Source organism: Pseudonaja textilis, chromosome 1, assembly GCF_049901715.1.
Source record: "Pseudonaja textilis isolate UNSWEBS1 chromosome 1, rPseTex1.2, whole genome shotgun sequence".
Lineage (NCBI taxonomy): Eukaryota > Metazoa > Chordata > Lepidosauria > Squamata > Elapidae > Pseudonaja > Pseudonaja textilis.
This window is the reverse complement of record NC_141990.1, coordinates 99263208-99283612: the sequence shown is the minus strand read 5'-3', so window position 1 is coordinate 99283612 and position 20405 is coordinate 99263208. Positions and strand designations below refer to the sequence as shown.

At 34.4% G+C, this 20405-nt stretch overlaps 1 protein-coding gene across 3 annotated transcripts in view; it reads left to right on the top strand.

Annotated features, from left to right (window-relative positions):
* Nucleotides 1-20405, top strand: part of SLC16A10 (solute carrier family 16 member 10) — a 33952-nt gene extending 13547 nt beyond the window's left edge. The window contains exons 2-5 of one of the 3 annotated variants that reach the window (XM_087913048.1): nt 2067-2211; nt 4144-4573; nt 14272-14303; nt 17504-17558. In XM_087913048.1, the coding sequence (XP_087769174.1) occupies nt 2067-2211; nt 4144-4573; nt 14272-14295 (599 nt within the window). In that variant the 3' untranslated portion in view covers nt 14296-14303; nt 17504-17558. Of the gene's footprint in view, nt 1-2066; nt 2212-4143; nt 4574-14271; nt 14304-17503; nt 17559-19537 lie in introns of those variants that run through there. The other 2 variants (XM_087913046.1, XM_087913052.1) reach the window with 2 other exon arrangements.

Sequence of the window (20405 nt, the reverse complement as noted above, 5' to 3'; positions counted from 1 at the left end):
ATAGACTTTTTTTTTTTGTTAACCCTTTTTAAGTTTCCAAAGCATAGTAATATCATTGCATTTAATATCCACTGTCCCCTCAAAACCTTTAAAAAAAAAGATTAAGAGTGTTTGACTCTACCCACAGTGACTTCATTGTATAGCCCCCTTGGAGCTGAAACTATTTGCAATGAGTTATTCAGCCATGGCTTCAGAAAAACTGCCCATCTTACTCTATAAAACATCTGAATATTAATACCACTGCAGAACATTGATATGGATGATGGACCAGCTGTACCACAAGAGAAGGTCTACCATAGATAAGATTTGCCTGTGGGTCTTTGAAGATGATCCAATGGGCAGATTTCGTTTGGAGCAGGCAGTCTTGCAGATATGCATGTTCAAAGCCATAAAAAGCCATAAAAAGTTGTTTCATTACCATGCCCTTGAATTATAGTTAATTTAGTTACTATAATCAACATTAGTTGATAAAGGTTATATCTAAAGTTTTACTAAGTATTTGCTAAGTATTTTCTCTTTCAAAAATGTTATGAAGAATTATGTTCTGTTTGTAAGTAATCATCACCATCCATAGTTTTAACCTATGGTAATTTTGCAATGTAAGTTCAGGTATAATATATTGGAGTGGATTGCAAATTTCAGCTCAGCTCACACAGTCTTTCTATAAACTACAAGTAGTCCTTGCTTATTGACTATTTGTTCAACAACCATTCAAAGGTACGTTTGCACTGAAAATGAGATTTATGACTAGTTCTTGAATTTATGACTGTTGTAGTATACCCGTGGTCAAGGATCACCATTTGTGACCTCACAGCTTGCTTCCAACAAAGTTAATGGGAAAGCCAACAGGAAATCTCAAGTTGTGGTCACATTATTGATCAAGGTGATTTGCTTAATGGCAGCAGCTGGAACTAACATCATAAACTGGGTATGGTCACATGATATTTTACTGTATGTCTGCATTGCTTAGTGACAGAATTACTGTAGATGAGCAGACTAAGCCTGATAGTAGGGTCAAAGGTGTCATCAGTTTGCAGTCATTATGTTCTCACTCCATTGACCCTTATCTAACGCCAATTTGGTTTGACAATTAGTAGATCAGACTCTTGTGTATCGGTAGCATGTAATAGACTTCTAATGCTTTGAACTCAATTCCTGTTCCTGATTACTTGCAACTGACAATTACTGATCCCAACTGCAATCAGTTAAGTGAGGATTACTTCGTTCTAATCTATAAAATGCAAGACTACATGATTTCTAATCAACTTCCAGTAAAATCATATTAAACCCTTTTTTTGTACCTATGGTTATTCAATTTGCACAATCAGAAAATAAGTTCTATATGCCAGTCTTTGTGTGTGTGTGTTTGTATATGAAACATTGTATGTAAAGGGAAAATATGAAAAGCATTAATCTCTTAAGATTAATTTAACAAGAAGCATCTTATTAAGGAATATTTTAATATCAAATTATAGTTATTTACAAAAGCAATTAAATCAGCAATAAAAACTTCTATAAATAGTTCTGCTATACTCTGCAGTCTCAGTTTCTAAATTATCCTCCAGAAAAGTCTCTGAAGTGCCTATTGACATATGGACAGAAAAGTTATTCAGTAATTGTTAAAGGATTTTTCCAAACTCTGCAGTATCAGTCTTTGTGCAAGTAGGAAATAATACACTATCCATTTCTATTCTCAAGAAATTATTTCTGTCATGTCAAAATCTCATTAAAAAAGATGGAAAACAAACAGTCTTTCAAATGATGGTTTATCTGTATACGTATTTATACACATACAATAATCTATATACTTTCCACTTCCAACACGCAGGGTGATTTTCAATATATTTTTATGAATATAAGTATTTGCACATTTATATAAAACACGTCTATACCTGTTCCTATCTTTTAAAATGTTAAACTTCAAGTCCACTTGAAGTTTTTCAAAATACAAATTATTAGCTTGCCAGGTTTTGTTCCATGCTACCTAAAAACTGGAATAAATATTACACTGTGTATTATCAAACCTGCCATGCTAAATCAATTTTAATTTTTAATCTTTTCTGTAGCATTGGTGAATTCTTTATCGATGGGGATGATTTTCTTCTGTTCTCCCATTGTCAGTGTATTTACCAACATATTTGGTTGTCGACAAGTAGCTGTAGTAGGAGCAGCTGTGGCTTTCGTTGGGCTCCTTTTAAGCTCCTTTGTACGGTAAGAATATTAATTTTCATTGACTTTTCAAAATGCAATTGGCCTCTAGCAGTTTATTTAGGGCACTCCCTTGACAACTCTAATATTTCTTCTGCCCAACCTTCCAACTTCCTATCATTAGATCATGATCTTGATCTTAAATCATGCTTGATGACAGAACAGATCATGATCTTAAGGATGCTAGGATAATACTTTAACTATGATGTAATTTTAGTTATGTCATATTTAAAGTATTATCCTAGCACTTAGTATTAGCCAACAGCACCCTTACGATCATGATTTGTTCTGTCATCAAACATGATTTAAGCAGCCATTTCTGAGGTAAAGTGGGCCTCTGTAAATAAACCTTTCCTCGTATTGCTCTATGTTATTTTTGTATTAAAAGTGAGAAAACCTCTTACCCCAGGGATTATTGTATATTCAAGAAAATAGTGAGATTTTGCATGGATTCCTCTTGAGCTATGAATTCTTTGCTGCCCATTTGTCAATGATTTGAGGTAAACAGATTCCACACAGATCCCAGGAACTCTACTTTATGTTTGTAGTGTATAGGAACAGAATTTTGAAAGCACAAAAGTTTTTCTCTTTCTCCTCTGAATCTTATACTTAAGCAAATCAAAGCCAGACAATCTTGAGTTTCTTTATCACACTTTCTTCTCTTTTAGGGCTAAGTTAATGCTTATGTAACTGTCCTTGTATTCCTCCTTCAAGGTTACCTCCATAAGTCTCTACACCATTCATTCAAGACAAAATTATTCAGATCTTCCTTTTCATATTTGAAAAGATTGTTCAAAGTAGTTTGTAAAATGGCATAGGGTTGTAAAATGGTGTACATTATTGGGGAAAAAAATCTATTATACATCCCTGCATCATTAAGGGTACATACAGTAGCACTTTATATATCCCATCTGAATGTTTAGTAGAGATATTTTCTCTTTATCTACTTAGTTAATCACTTCTGGAAGTGCAGTGGGTGCGTGGTTTTGCTTTCAGCCTCATTTACCATTTCCAGTATCTGGAAATGGTTTCTATTCATGCAGTTCAATCATGCTGTGAAATTTCCCTTGATATTTCCAGAAAGCTAATGAAAGTTTCAGAAGATGCTTTTTTATATGCCCACAGAAGAGATAAGCAGTATATTTATCAAATTTACAAATGATACGGATTTACTGGCACAGCTAGAATACTGGTCTCAAAAATGGGATATGCACAAAATGATCCATTGGCTTGCAAGAAAAAATAAAATGTCTATATTTATCTCATCCTTTTAAGATATATATTTTGGGTGTATGTTTTATTATGTGCATAATATACTGTAATAGTACCATGGATGTAATTTATAAATAAATAATTGAGGATGCTCTTTTTTTTTTTTTACAAAAAATAAAAATACAAACAAAAGTTTGGAGATTGCATACTTGAAAGACAAAAATAAAATTCAGTTTGATTTAATCTTCATAAATTAAAAGAATTGGATGAAAATAATAAAATAAAATGTAGCATACACCTTGTTACTATTCTTCTTTTAGGAAATAGGAAATATGATGGGAATAGAATCTGAATATGAATCAACAGTGTGTGATATAACTGCAGAAAAGGTCAAATGCAATTTTAAGCTAATAATAGAACTATAATTTTCATATCACAAGAAATATTTTTCTTCATTATGCAATCCATGTGAAAAATGTATAATGTTGGTTTGAACTATGCAAAATTACATTTTGGGGATAAAAGTTGGCTCATGTAAACATTATAAAAAGATAGCCTTTTAGATTTGACAAGCAATATTTTAGAGTAGAGACAGCATCATAAGTACTAAATTATCTTTGATTTTTTAACAATATCCAAATGCCAATATAAAACAAAATTGAAAAATTAAAAAAGGAAAATATGCCAAAGACCATAATTAACACTGTTTTCTATTTGTTGTAGCTCACTTGGACCTCTGTATTTCACTTACGGAATCTTGTTTGGCTGTGGCTGCTCATTTAGCTATCAACCATCCCTGGTCATTTTGGGACAGTATTTCAAGAAGCGCCTGGGACTGGTGAATGGCATTGTTACCGCTGGGAGTAGTTTGTTTACTATAACACTGCCTTTTGTTTTAGATGAACTGATCCGTTCTCTTGGCCTCTATGGAACTTTTCGAATCCTATGCATTTTTTTATTTATTCTCTTCCTGGCTGGCTTTACTTACAAACCTCTTATGCCTAATACCAAACAAAGTGAAAAAAGGAAGTTCAAATTGCCTCCAGCGAAAGAAATGTGTAATTTTTCCATTTTCAAAATTCTGAGTTATAGAATCTGGGCTCTGGGTGTTCCAGCTGCTTTATTTGGATACTTCATACCTTATGTTCATCTAGTAAGTATTCATCTTTCTGTTTTTATATTTTATTGCTTACATAAGTGAATGTAATAAACTTTATGTTAAAATACTTCGATTTTTTTTTTAAAAAAATGTTCTTTTTAACAAAAAAGGTTACTATTTCTTCATTTCCTTCACTGTTTAATTTGTGTAAAAAGCTATATTAAACTGGGGAAGAGGGTCTTCAGACAATTATTTGCAGAGCATAATGTTGGCTTAAGACCTAAGAGAAAAGCTGAGATATGAATGGAACAGTTGCTGGGCCAAAACCCATCTTTGGGGATTACAAACTAGGAAATCTTCAATCAGTCATAATTTGTTTTCTTTTTTTATCTGTTATGTTTCATAATTTGAGGTCTGTTTAAGATCCTGATTTATGCTACAGCTCATATTTATTTTTTGAGTAAATAAAAACTTAATACATTCATTATGTTTGTATGCTATAGAAAGAAGAGCAAAGGAACTATTTGCTGGGGCAAAACAACTTGGTCTATTTAGTTGAGACACAGTTGTGTGAATTTACTTATTTATTAATTAAATTTATGTGTAATTCATCTTGTCTAGGATAGAATTAGGATGTTATATAACAAATGATAAATTTAAAAAACCTTAAGGTCAACTCTAATATGTGGGGAGTAAGAATGGATTTGTTATCCTATGTCTGAACCTAGGACAAAATTTAGTAAGGCAAAGAAACCTTATAGATGGGTGATAAAACTTAAAATCAGGATATAAGTTCATATTTATTACTTAAAATGTTAATTCACATTTTATTTTAAAATAATTTTTCTTACATTCCCTAGAACTTATATAGCTTTTCTGAAACCGATTCAAATTATTATATTTACATTTCTGAAACAACTTCTTGGTTTTTGGTTTTTTTTTTTAGAAAATCTATTATATCTTTTTCATTTTTACTTTATATTAGGAAAATATTTTTGGTTGATAATTTCAAAATTTCTAGTTTTCTGGCTGTATGTTATGTGAGAAGGAAAATTTAAATTTGTGCATCCCCCACGTAGCACAATAGAACTGGAAGCTTATAGATGTAACTGAAACTATACATACTCTAGTATTCATATAGTTCTTTGTTGTCTCTCTCTTGCTTTGTATTACACTTCTTCCTCCGCATCTTTTTACTCTACTGTATTCAGTTTTTCTTAGCTTCCCTTCCCACCCACCCCTTCACATCACCTTGGGTAAGATAGAGCGAGGAAAAGGAATCCATTGGGCCATCTCTATTGTTGTATTTCTGCTGACAGTGAATACTGAGAAAAACAAAGATAGAGAGCAGGAGATCGGACTCCTCAATTTAAGGTGTTTTCATGTTTAATAAAAAAATATTAAAACCCTGGGATCTTCCAGTTTGAGCTTCTTCGGCGACAGACCGAAACCTTATCTCTCCGAGGCTTCGATCCATGCTCGCCACTGAGCGCCCCGAGCCAGCTGGTTTTGGGGCTAAGCCACCCTGTAGAGGTGGTGAAGAGGGGGGAGACTGCCTGCAGGGTTGAGGAGAGCCGCATCTCTCCTCCCCAGCTGGCCATTACTCCCTTTCCCGAAGGCGGCTGTAGCGGTGATCAGAAATGGCCACCACAAAGAAGAACTCGACCGGAAAAGAATGTGCAGGAGGAAGATAAGAAGAGAAAATTTTGGTTGACCGGGTCAAACAGCAAAAGCAACAAATAAGGTACCCTGGAATTTAAACTTAACAACATTGTTCCCAAAGAAGACTTTGAAGCTGCGAAGGAGAGAGAGAAGGGAAAGGATTAGGTTTTTTTTCTTCCCTTCCTTATACTCATTGCTAAGACACTTAAGCAAGAAATTGAAAAAAAATTCACTTTGACATTAATAGGCATCTAAGCTGAAAATAAAAGCCAAAGGGATAATAAAGATTTCTGGACATTTAAAAGTTTTTAAAAGCAGGAAAGGAGGAAAAAAAAGAATAAAAGGGCAGGATCTGGAAAAATGGAGGAGGCTGCCTGGAATTAAGGAATGGAACTGTAATTAAAAGGAACTTACAGTGAAATTTTAACAAGATTCCTCAAAGATACATTTTAATTGAAACTTGGTAACAAAATAATAGAACCCCAGGAAGAGAAAGTGGAAAAAAGAAGCAAGTAGAAACAGCCTTGGATTATTTGGATTATTTGCTGATTTTTGGTTTTTGCATCTAGATGACTAAAATTACCCGGGTGGTTGTTTAAAAGTTTTTAAAATGGTATCACTCTTCGAAGAACTGAAAACGGAACTTTAAAAATGGAAAGAAGATGCACAAGAAGGGAGAAGTTCTTATGGCTTCCTGTTTCAATTCTTAGAAATGGAGATCTGGAACTATGAGAAGCAACAAGAAATGCTTGCAGAATAAGAAGATTGGGACAAAGAAGCAGCCTTCTTTAATGATCAAATAATTTTAAGTGGGGGGAAAAAAGAAAAGGGGGGAAAGAGAGTGAAAGGTTTAAGACTAGAAAAAACAACCAAAAAGAAGAACAATTTGAAAGATAAGTATAATATTAGAAAGCAACAGAAGAGGGGATTACAGATGAGAGAGTTAGAAGTAGAGAGACGAGGGGGTAAAAAGGGGAGGGAGAAGAAGAGGGGGAAGAAGGCAAGGAAAAGAAGTTGTAAAAAACAGAAACAAGAAATGGAGAAACAGAGAAAAGATATAAGGATTGTAACCATAAGCTTGTTTAGAGATAATGGGTGAAAATTTAATTGCAAAAGGGATTCTGCAAAGGTACATAAGATAGCATTGTTATATTACAAATAGAAATAATTTTAGAAAATATGATGATGGATAAAATATTTACTGTAATGTAGTGGGATGTTTGTTAATAAATAAATGAATTAAAATGACTGAGAGAATTAAAAGGGAACATTTCTAATTATTAGTAATGATTTATAAAAATATAAGTGAGAAATATGGAAAAAAAGAATTAACTATGGAAAGTTTATAAGTGTTCCCAAGGAAGTATGATATTTAATTGAAAAGAAATGTTAAAGATGTTAAGATTTTAATGCATATTAATGATAGAATTGAATTGGAATGGAATGTGTGTTTTATTTACTTATATATATAATTTTAGTCTCTATTTTAAGAATGTACCAAGCAGAACTCGATTTGAAGTTATGTATTATATTGAATGCTATAATCTTAAAGGTATACATTGAAGCTTAAATAAGAGTTTGAATAGATAAAATTAAAGGATATGAAGGTGTCATACTCTAATTGGTAACTACAGGGAAAAATTTGCTTAATAAGAAAAGATAATGTGAAATTGAAACAGGACAGACAAAAGTATAAATATAATGATTTGAATTGAGATGAGATAATTAAAACAAAGTTGAGAAAATTAAAAGAGGGGAAAAACTATGTAGAAAATATAAAATGGTAATAAGATATGGAATAGAATATAAAAATGAGCATGAAATTGAATTTTGTGCCTGTATGAAGAAGTGATAACCTGGGACCATGCTATTTTCAAAAAAGATGTTTTATTTGTATTTTGTTTTTGTGAAAACCCAAATAAAATTTTCAAAAAAAATATATGAAAACCTTGAAATTTTAATTGATACTTTTAATGCCTGATAAATGTGATAACTGTAGTCTGATCTTGCTGACATATAGGAGTCCTTGACTTAGAACTATTAATTTGGTGACTGTTGAAAATTATGACACTGAAAAAAGTGACTTATGACCTTTTTTCAAACTTATGACCATTACAGCACCCCCACGGTCATGTGATCAAAATTTGGATGTTTGGCAACTGACTCATATTTATGGGAGTTGCAGTATTCTATTTTATTTTTATTAATTTATTTTATTTGTTTGTCAAATATGTACAAGATAAGTATAGATATGAACATAAACACGAACAAAGGAAGTAAATGCAGATAAATGGGGACAATAAGACAGGGAGTGTAGGCACGCTAGTGCACTTATGCATGTCCCCTTTATGGACCTCTTAGGAATAGAGTGAGGTGCACAGTAGACAGTTTGAGATTGAAGCTGTGAGGGTTTGAGGCTGTAACAATGGAGTCAGTAGAGCATTCCAGGTGTTGACCATTCTGTTGCTGAAGTCAAATTTTCTGCAATCGAGTTTGAAGCAGTTTATCTTGAGTTTGTATGATTGTTCCCCCCTGTATTATTGTGGTTGAAGCTGAAAGTCATTGGCAGGCAAGACATTGTAGCAGACAATTTTGTGTACTATGCTTAGATCGGACCACAGGTGGCCCAGTTCCAGATTGTCCAAGCCCAAAATTTCAAGCCTAGAGACATAAGGAATTCTATTGTGAGTAGAGGAGTGGAGTATTTTTCTTGAGAAATACCTCTGAACCTGCTCAATTGTGTTAATGTCCCCAGTGTGGGTTCCAGGTGGATGAGCTGTATTCCGGTAGCGGAAATTTTGAGTAGTTCGGAGAAACAGCAAATCCCATCTCTGACTGGGGATTTTACAGCCACCCACCAAGCCACGCCCATAGAACTGGTAGTAAAAAAATTTGAATTCACCACTGGTCTGCCCTAGTTAGCATTTAAATGTTACCAGAGAAGAAGCTTCACAAAATAAGATTTTTGTCAATGTTGTTACAGTGAGCTCTGGGGCTTAGTTAGTTTGAGATGAATACTCCTAGGTCCTTGACAGAGTGAGGGTCGTCTACGAGATTGTTTCTGCCCAACTTGTATTTGGTGTTCTGATTTTCATTGCCAATGTGTAGGACAGTTGAAATTTGGAGTTGCCAATTATGCAACCATTCTGACACATAGTCAAGGTCACTTTGTAGGGCAGCAGCATTGTCAGCGGTGTTCTCTTTTTACATGGGACATGTGATCCCTTTTTGTGACCTTCTGACAAGCAAAGCCAATGGGGAAGCAAGATTCATTTAAGAACTGTGCTACTAAATTAACTGCAATGATTCATTTAACAACTGTGGCAAGAAAGGTGATAAAATGGGGCAAAATTAACTTAACCCTTTTGCTTAGCAACAGAAATTTTGAGCTCAGTTGTGGTTGCAACTAAAGGACTACCTGTACTTCTTCAGAGAACTTGTTTGGTGATTTCTGAAGCCCAGAAATTTGAGGTGGGGAAACTTGATGCCGAATAATTGTTAGACTTGCTTGAACAATATAAGTTTGCAACTGGTCACAGGAAGAGAGTTTCCTGATTTCATTGTCCTTGCCTTTTAAAATTTTTCCATTTGTTTTTCTTGTTCTGTGCAGGCAATAACTTAGCCTTTTTCTTCATGCACAACAACACCTTTTAAAAAAAAGATTACACTGATTTAGTTGACAGAAGAAATAAATTTGGGAAGAATGGTTTTAGGTGCATTTTCTTGGATTCCCTTGAAGCAACTTTGTGGCACCATGGAAATAATTCTGAACTGAGGGCAGGCATACGGATATCTCTCAGATATTGCGTGAACACGATATGATATCTCAAAGTTGCGAAAAATGGTGCAACAACTTATAGGATAGGCACTCAAATCAGGCACAAATTCAGAATAAGGGTAGCTGATATATTTTTAATTTGACTCTGTAGAGGCCGAGTCAAGATTGGCAAGATTCCTTGGGCCAGTTATAGTTTTAGTACGTTAATTTTGAAAGAGAGAATTTTCAATAGCTGCCTCTAAATTATATATCACATGTATGACATACAAGTTGGAATCAACAAACCAATGCATGTTACCTTCCAGTGAATGGAAGAAAAAGTGATGAGTTTGGAGAAAATGTGCAACATTCTGAATGGATGCAATTTAGCAAAAATTAGTGAAAAATTATTCTGTTAGATTACATAAATGAATGAGTGGGGATCAGACAGGAGAGTACAGAAAAAGCGATTGGGCCTTTCAGAAGAGGAATATAAGCACTGGTGTAATGTAGTGGGAATAGAAATATTTAAGTGTTTATAATAAAATGTAGAGAGAGGGTTGCGAATGAATGAATAGTGAATGAATATGAATAAAATGCAAAAATAAATGGCAAGTATAAAAGCACATTGGTGGTTTGGTCCAGAGGTGGTATTCAGCAGGTTCTGACCAGTTCTGGAGAACTGGTAGCAGAAATTTTGAGTGGTTCAGAAAACTAGCAAATACCACCTCTGACTGGAGATTTTACAGTTTCCTTCCCCTGCCATGCCCTCCAAGCCGCCCCCACAGAACCAATAGTAAAAATTCCTCCACTGGTTTGGTCATAGATAATCAGGATTAAATTACAAATGCAATATACATCTTCCCTTATATTGCAGGAGAATAGAATAGATCAGCTCCTCAAAAACAAAGAAACAAACAAAAATAGGTAGGGAAGTGAATTTAAAGAACAAAAGACAACATATAATTCAGTCTGTGATGTGATGGAAATAAGGATGGTAATGAAAATAGATGGCGTATAGTGAAAGATATTGGTTTAAAGGGGGTTTAATTGTACTTTTTCTTATATTTCATGATTAATTAATTCATTTAAATTATCTTAACTCACGCTCTATAATATTGGATACCCAAAGGGAGATAATGTAATATGTAGATAGATTTTTTTATATTATATTTTTATATTATATTTTTTATATTTTTTTATATTAGACTAAAGTTTTCAATGTCTTTATTAGAATAGAATAGAATAGAATAGAATAGAATAGAATAGAATAGAATAGAATAGAATAGAATAGAATAGAATAGAATAGAATACTTTATTGGCAGAGTGCTTTTGATAAAAAGTGATATAATGTATTACATGAAACAAAATAGTGCTAACTTACCAGTGCCAATAAAAATATCTTTACAATAAAAATGTCATTTCATATGATTGTACTATGGCCCATTCAGATTGGAAAACAGGACTAGAATTATCTAGTTCAAGTTGATTTTTGGAGGAATGTGTTTTTGTAAATCAGATTTTTGCCCATTTTCTTTCTTCTATTTTTGAAAATATAATTTTATTGAAAATTGCAAACACAAGAATAAAACTAATGTAAACTATAATAGAGTTCTTCCTTCTAGATGTCCCGATGAAAATACCAACTCAGAGCTATCATTTTTGGATGGAAAGACCAGGTCAGAAAAACCTCGTCTGTGCTTTATCTGGTCCTCATCTTAATCTCTACAGATTGGAGTGTCAGTTACTTATTGATAGATAATAATGAACAATTTATTTCTTAATAATGAATAAACTTCTGCTGTTCATCAGTAGATTATCATAAAAATTAGTTAAAATATCTAACTAGAGGGCAACTTGATGTGATATATGCTTGAAGTGAACCATTGTTCCCTACTCAAATACACTGGATCTCAATAATGTGCAGAGTAACTGGCAGGAAATCTGACAGACATTTTGGTCTCCTCAATGAAGACAGCCCCTGTTCTGGCTTCCCTCAAAGCCCAGAAAGGATCAACTATAGTTTTCAGCAGGCAAGCAGTGACCCATTGGGTCATTGTTGCAGAGATATCTTCTTACTTGAACAGAAACATAGAATGATTATGGGTGGACAAAAAAAATAAAATAAGTAGGAGTGACTACTGATTTTCTGTCAGTTACCCTATTGATTTCCCTTAGGGGAAGCTGGCAGTCACCTTATAAATCCTTCCTTCTTCCCTCCCTCCCTCTCCTTCCCTCCTCTTTCCAATAAGCAGTGGCTGCTGCTAGGTTGGGGAGGAAGCAAGGGAGTGGGCTAGAGGTCAGTGGAGTACAGTGGATAGGTGGAGGATGTCCCATTTCCTCATTGACTTTCTCTTTGCAAGCTTCTCATAAACTTTGCTAGTGGGAAGGTGGCAACTAGTGTCGGCAGTCATATCAGCTCCTTCCAGGTTTCCAAACTTGTGGGAAGTTGTCAGGGAACATTGAAAATGAGGATCATGTGACTACCGCTGATTGCTTCAGCAGAGCAGTAACACTGAATAGCAACAGCACAGTAGCACTGAAGCAGCAAAAAATTACTAAATTTCATTCCCACAGCATTCTCAAAGTTAGCCCATTTGAAAAACCCTAGTTGACAAAATTTTATCGTATGATGCAGCATTGCGTCCAACTAAGGATTACAAAGTATGAAACAGACACAAGAGTTTTATTAGTATATAGATGGATGGTTCTGTTCACATCAGATAATGCAGAGCCATCCTAAGATGGGGAGAATCTGTATTGTTAGCTGGCAGGTCCTCTCTCAAGGTTGTTTGCTAGCCAAGGGGTGTAGACTGTAGACTTTAAGAAGCATAGAAACCTGGTTTTCAAGAGTTTTGATTTCAGCTGTACCTCTGCTTTAAAAGACAATGATTATTTTGGTAGCTGGTAAATCGCAGATGGGCACTGTAGCCAAGAAATTAAAAGACGCTCCTGGGGAGTAGAGCTATGGCAAATCTAGACAACATACCAAAAAGCAGAGCTATGGTTTTCCAGTTGCAATGAATGGCTGTGAAAGTTGGATCATAAGACAAGCTGAGAACCAAAGAATTGAGGCCTTTGAACTATGGTGCTAGAGAAGACTCATGGGAGTCCCTTGGACTGCAGGGTGATCAAACCAGTCAGTCCTAGAGGAGATCAACCCTGATTGCTCTTTAGAAGGCCAGATCCTGAAGTTGAAACTCAAAATACTTTGACCATCTAATGAGAAGGAAGGACTCACTGGAGAAGAGCCTAATGCTGGGAAAGATGGAGGGCAATAGAAGAAGGGGATGACAGAGAATTAGGTGGCTGAATGGAGTCACTGAAGCAGTAGGCGTGAGCTTAAACAGACTCCAGAAGATGGTGGAGGACAGAAAGGCCTGAAGGAACATTGTCCATGGGGTCGTGATGGGTCAGACAGGACTTCACAGCTAACAACAACAGCAAATCATTATAAATGAAGAGTATTGGTAGTTGTGGGAGAATGTCCCCCAAATCAGATGTTGGAAAAAGAGGCATAGGCCAAAGGCCAAACAGGCCAAAGTTCACTTGTGATTGAGTAACTGTGGTTTAGGATAAACCTAAGTCAGGATATGCACTTCATAATTCTTTAGAAAAGATCATCTTGGCATGTGGAGTAGTTTATTAATAGCAGAAAATATGCTATGGGAGCTGCAGATTGAGGCGAGAATTGCAGAAACCTTCTTTAACATTAACAAGGATGCCCCCAACTATTATTGTCAGCTTCAAATAGATGTCGTCAGTAATTTTTTCCCCTATATATCTTTCTTAATAATTTGAATGTCAAACTTGAAAGAAACAAATATACAGGGATTGAATGGCATCACTGAAAAATTCTCCGTACAGTTACCTCAAGGGCAAAATGCAGTTGTGGCTTTTTTATGCTCCTTTATATCAGTTGACTTATGCGAATATTCCCATTCACTTATAATTGAATTCAGGCTTATGTTATTTAACTGCTTTTTGAGCCATTTTTGTTTGCTTATTTGCCTTGACAGCAACTTACTGCTTTAAATACATTATTTTGTGTTTCTCAATTATATCTGCATCAAATGATACTATTTTCAGGATTATTCTCTATGAATATCAATCATAATTAAGTCTCCCATCATCTTTCTCCTATCTTTTTTCTGTTCTCTTTGTCTCCATGTTGTGCTTCTTTTTCATTAACTTTCTATATCCAAATTTAATATGCTACTTGTGCATTAAAGTGTGATCATGGTTTTTACATTAATATGTGTAAGGCCCCAGACTTCCATGACTCTTATGTGCTTTACTTGCTTTCCTAATCTTTACATTTATTTTCCTTCAGATTTCAACTTCTGCTGCAATTTGACAGTGCAGGTTAGTGCTTCCACCCTCCCCCTTTAACAGCATTGTATTTGCTATATCTTTGCACTTAGGAGTTTTTGCTTGGCAGTATTTATGTTTGCTTTATTTAATCCTTTTTAATTGTGATTCACCTCTCTCTCTCTCCCTCTCTCTCTCTGTCTCCCTCCCTTCCTCTCCAGAGGTGGAAGGAAACATCTGTTTCCATATTACCATAGAGTCTTTACAGCTACAGCAGGCAAAAGTGGAGATCAAATATTATAATTATTAGTTACCATTTACCTTCTTGTACATATTTTCTTAGAAGCTTAGAGAGAGGCTTTCTAAGAATTTCCATGATCCTGACCCCACCATGCAGTGCTAGGGTTCAAACCGCTGGAGCAAAGACCATCTCCAGCATCATTATAACCCACTGAGCCACTGCATCCCCTGCTCCAAACAAACCATCCAAGATTTTTCAGTCTGCGTGGATGCCTGGAGCAGGGCTTTCATGAAAAGCTTCAGTAGAAATATATGGGAAGAAACATTGTTGTGTGTTGGCTATTTCTCTACAAGGTGATATTTTTGCAGCCAAAGTATGTATTTCAATATATTTATTTATATTTCATTCAAACCCTGCTTTTTTCTCCCAAGAATGAATCGTACCCTTCTCTATTATGTATTCACATTAATCAGTATCTTGCCTGTCAAGATGAAACATTTAAATGAAATCCCTTGTCTCATGCACTTACCACATCAGTACCAGCATTTTTTAATCGTGGCATTAAAGTATATATTTAACAGCTCATATATTTTAAAAAGGGAAAGTGAATAGACTTATAGCTTCTGCATCTCCTACCTATGATGAGAAAAGGGAAGAACCACTTAAAGACATGTTCTTTTTAGAGAAAGGAAAGAAGTTGGTAAAAAACTGTGTCTCTTGTGAATAATGAGATCTTTATTCTTCTACAGAGTCATGCAAAATGTGTTCAGCTCAAAACTTTTAAGGTGTTCCAAGCTCAAAGAAGACTTGTGTGCATTCCATGCTTTCGGAACAAAATCTGACCATTTCAAATACTGACATTTTGAGTATTGAGTCATAGGAAACAGCTTTCAAGCAAGTTGTTTCAAACATTTGAAGTCCAAAACAAAACATGCTTGTTCAGATAGTTTTGTTTCAGGGTTGAAACAACAAAATAGTTACATTTTGAGCATTATTGAGATGCCATGTACCCAGCTTGACTGATTTTTGAATAGGACTATTTTGCTCTGGGCAAAAAAACAAAATAAGGTTCTTTCTCCAGAAGCATTTGATTTAGTCCTGTATCAAATGCAATCCTCACATGATAAAAATTAAAACTGCATTATATCTATTGTATATTTAATATTTACCCACCGTTTGCTGGGTAAATACTTGATAAAAATTAACAAAAGACTGCTGGTAGTGTATGACTTTTTTAAAAAAAAACTAAAAACAAAAATAAGGTATAAGGATGCAACTCCAACACTTTTTCCTGAGCAGGAGTGTAAAGTTATTGATTTGAGCATCAGAGTACCAACAACTCGAATGAATGAATGAGATAAATAAAAGGCCATTCAGATCTTGCTGTTGAGGTCACATATGCCAGAAGTTAACATAGAGGCAGTCAGATAAAGAGAAAATAAAAGATGGGGCACTCCTTTTCTTATTTCACAAAACTTATTTAGAAGGTAGTTTGCATTCTGAGTGGTAACTGCATTTCAAATGGTTGAAAGCTTTCTGTTGAAGTTCATACATGTTATTAGCCATGTCCCATAAGACAGTATACATTTTATCATTCTTTTTTTTTGGAGGGGGGAGGATTGTTTCTATTTTGTCTGGTTTATATATAAATAAGAAAATATGATATTGATTTGTATTTGTGTATAGAATATGTGTCTATACATTTTTAATTTATTGTGGATTATGAGCATCTCTATTTCAAAGATATATCTGCAAAGATATATGAGGCAGGTAGGATAATTAACAGAACATTATGCCCAACCTTTTTCCTGAACCTGCTATTTAAGTTTCTGTGAAATTTTCAGAGTCACAATAACAGAGATAAAATAGATAGATGATACATAGACAGACAGACAGACAGACAGGCAAAAATCAGATCCCATAGGTCAATTACAACATAGCATTTTTTTTAGTGAAAATGCAACTACACTGTACTTATGAATTTTTGAAGGTCATGAGTCAAATGACTAAGGATGTGTTCAGGAGAAAATATTTGAATATTTAATATAATTTATATAATTGTCTATGGGGCCTGAATTTGTCTATGGGGCCTACTTTTGGTACACCAAATAGACATATATGAATAGAAAGATTTTCTCCAATTTTCTCTTTTGTGCTGCTTTGGCATTTAAAAATGCATTTTTAGAACAGACTGAGTCTTACTAATGTAAGTAGTTCTAAATAGCTCTTCAGAATTTATTTTGTTAATATTCTCTCAAAAGAGTTCTGGGAGGCATGATCCCATTTTACCTTGAGAACAGTTACATGAAGTAGATTAGAGTGTGAAAGTATCATTTGGTGCAAAATAATCCAGTGATTTTTGACAATAGTTTATTTATCAGTTGATCGTAGATCATCTAATTGTCACACAACTCTGCAGGGAATATATAATCAGTGAGAAACATAATGAAATATTAACACACATACATAATAGACAACCAAATGAAGGAATGTAAAATTGTAAGAACATATAGCATGCCAGAGGGTTCACAAATAATCTGGGCCCAGGTTCTGGTGGAAGAGCCAGACCATTAAGCTCTTCCCGAAAGATATCAGAATAGCTTATAGCTATTCTGAACCTGACTTCACTTTTGACATGATATTCCTGAGAACATTTATTTGGAAAACATTCTCTGAAATACGCTTTCAAGTCTAGGTGTTTGTTCTCAGTATATCTAAGAGCAAGGAATACAGGAGTACATATCAAGATAGTCAGAACCCCCTTGCTTTTAAGCATTATGGCTGTCAGATTTTGCTCAGGTTTCTTAGAATATTGAATTGGTGTTCTTAAATTGCAACTGTGGATCTCTTTATCCATGTGCACCTTATCATATCTCAGCAATATCTTTTTTTCCCTGTTGCATTCTAATGAGATTACTTTCATCCTGGCACAACCCATAAGTGAGACAGGCTTAAGTCATCCTGAGTTATGAATAATATTTCCTCCTATATTGTATTCTGATACTCTCCACAGTGATATCTGAAAAGTTGGTAAAATCTAGCAAGATTTGTGTCACTCCTCATTTAGAGGGAGCTCAGACAATTGACTTGAGAAGGAAGAAGCTGAAGCAAGAGAAGTACTAGCAGCTAAGTAGCCAATTTCATGCCAATTCATTTTTGTTTTGCAGACTTAAGGTTGAGTAAAGAACTTATCAACTAAGCAGCGGAAAAGTCCTTAGCTATGCTATGGCTTGCACAGATGGTTCATTTATGAACAAAAAAGAGGAAAAATATTGTTCTTTGGTAATATAGATCACTTCTTCCTGTAAATAATAAGATTATAGTATTTAATTTCTCCTGTAGTATCAAGGGATTAAATGAATTTCTTACAGTTGTAAAAAAGCACAAATCCTATCTATAGAAAAAAATTGTTTGCATGTTTACATACTAACAGATGTATTTTTCAACCACATTACTATGTTTTATAAAGCTGGTATAATCTAAAACTTTGAGCTTTTACAGAGGGTTTTTTTTAAAAAAAATCAAAATAGTATGAAAAAAAGGAACATTTGAAAAATAATTTTTATCAGTGTGGTTTATTGATTAGTCTCTTAAACCTTTCAGTTAAATGGGTTTGTGAGATGAATGAGAATTCTGTTATTTTAGTTATATAACTTTGAAGGGCTTCTTGCCTGAAATGTTCAATAATTTGTGATACGTGCAGTATTATTCTTTCCTATTTTTAATTTTGGTCCCTTAAATTTAAACTCATGCTATATGTAAGAATAATTTCACATCTTCTTGATTCTTTTGATACTCTAAGTTTAATGTTTAGATACTTTTCTTTTATAAAGTGTTTATACTTAAACATAGTGTTGTCCTTGTTTATTTTTCTGAACATATACCTGCCTTTATTGAACAAAAACAATTTGAATCTCATGAATTAGAAGGTTATCAGGTGTGAACAATGAGATCCATATGTAAAGAGTTCAATTAGCTACTTTATTGCTCATGCCTATTTCACGAGAATCTTCCCAGACTGGCTGTTAGAAAAGACTAGATAAGGTTCAATGGCATTCAAGTGTGTCTGTGTGGAGGGGTAAGACCTTGCCCTCTTGTGCCTACATAAGGATTCCAGACTAATTCCCTGCTTGACTCTTCCCCCTGACCCAGCCAGTCTTTCTCTGACACAGGTGCTGAATAAGAACCCAGCATTCATCCTTCCTTTCAAACATTTGCCCAGTAAAAAGTTGATTAGTACCATAATTATGCAGAATGACCCAGCATGGAATCTGAATTACTTGTGTTTTTCCAGCTTACAAATGATGCTGTTAGAATTATCATTGATTAAATGTTGGCTCATGGAAGACATTCTGCAAATATGGCAGCAGTTCATAGCTGCTTTTCTTATTACTTGAGCTTTTGATTATAAAGTTTACAAAGTTTAGCTGTAAGACTTGTTTTTAATGCTTTCAAGAAATCAGTGGGTTTTTCAGTTCTTATATTTTTCGAAGTCCAAGTCTGGTAATTATCTGATTGAAACCAATCAACTTGAAAATACAATAGGGAAACTGAATTCAATACAACTCAGTTACATTTGTATATGGAAATACTGTATCCGTTGTGACTTGGTTCTGTGATTTTTATAAATGAGAACAGCTTAGCTAAATCCTTTCTTGTAAACCTTATCTAGTAAACCTTAACTTGGTTTACTAAGTCATGATATAAACAAGTACTTTATCAATGAGTGCTGTTTGTTTGTTTGTCCATTTATATGGGCTGTTATTAAACTAAGAAGACTCTAATTAGCCACGATAGGATAGTATGACTGGCTAAAGTACAAAGCTAGGTCATAATTTGAAGCTGGTTCTTAATTTCATTGGTTGCATCACAAATACAAGAACAAAAGAGGAACATTTACAAACAAATTTATAAAGCTGAGATATGATTGTTTAAACAATGTGTACAAATGTAATAACATTTTAAAATACGGCTGATTTTAAACTAAAGTATTATGTGTTAGATTTTTTTGTTATATTAAAATCCTGTTTTTCCTCCTTCCGAATAGCTAAACCACGTGAAAGAACGTATTGGTGAACATGTTCCAGATACAACACTTATACTTTGTCTTGGCATTACTTCAGGAATCGGTCGGCTGGTCTTTGGCAGAATTGCAGATTATGTTCCTGGTGCAAAAAAGGTTTATCTACAGGTACTGCTAGATAACTAGTAGAAAATACATTACTAATGTATTTCTAGATAATAATATATTCAGGCCAATAATATGAACCTTTTGGTGGGCTTTTTTCCTATATTTGCTGCCCTTAATATTCTCAGACATGTATAACTTTTGCAGAGTTATGTCTGGCATCTAAAGACCACTGAACTGCTGATAGGTATTTAGTGGCATAAGAACGGTCCAGGAGATCTGAGATAGTTTTGTATAGGCATAGTTCTCACCAATAATATCCATGAAGTAGTGATTCTGAAAATAGCATGTTACACTGATAATATTTTAAACATTTAAATCGATAGATATGCAATACTGAATCTTGAAAATTGGCAGAGATATTGTCAGATGTCACATAATTTCAATTGAACATCAACTTTGATGTATACAATTGCTACGCTAAAAGTCTGTAGAAATTCTCAGTCATCCAGGTCATGGTTGTCTCAGAGGTGCTATTTCAGGCGGCAACTAGACTTTCTTATTTTTTCTTTGAGCTTCTCATTCAGCTCTGACAGGATAGTGGGAAATGGAAGGATTTACATTCCTTGCAGACATCTGGATATTTGCATCCTTTTAGAAGGCCGTTGAAGCACTTGCAGGTTTATCTGTGTCCTCAGGGCCACACGAGTAGTGCTCCAGGTTCCTGGTAGTCTGCAGTTCCTTGCAGACTACAGGAACCAGGAACATTACTTGGGTGACCCTCAGG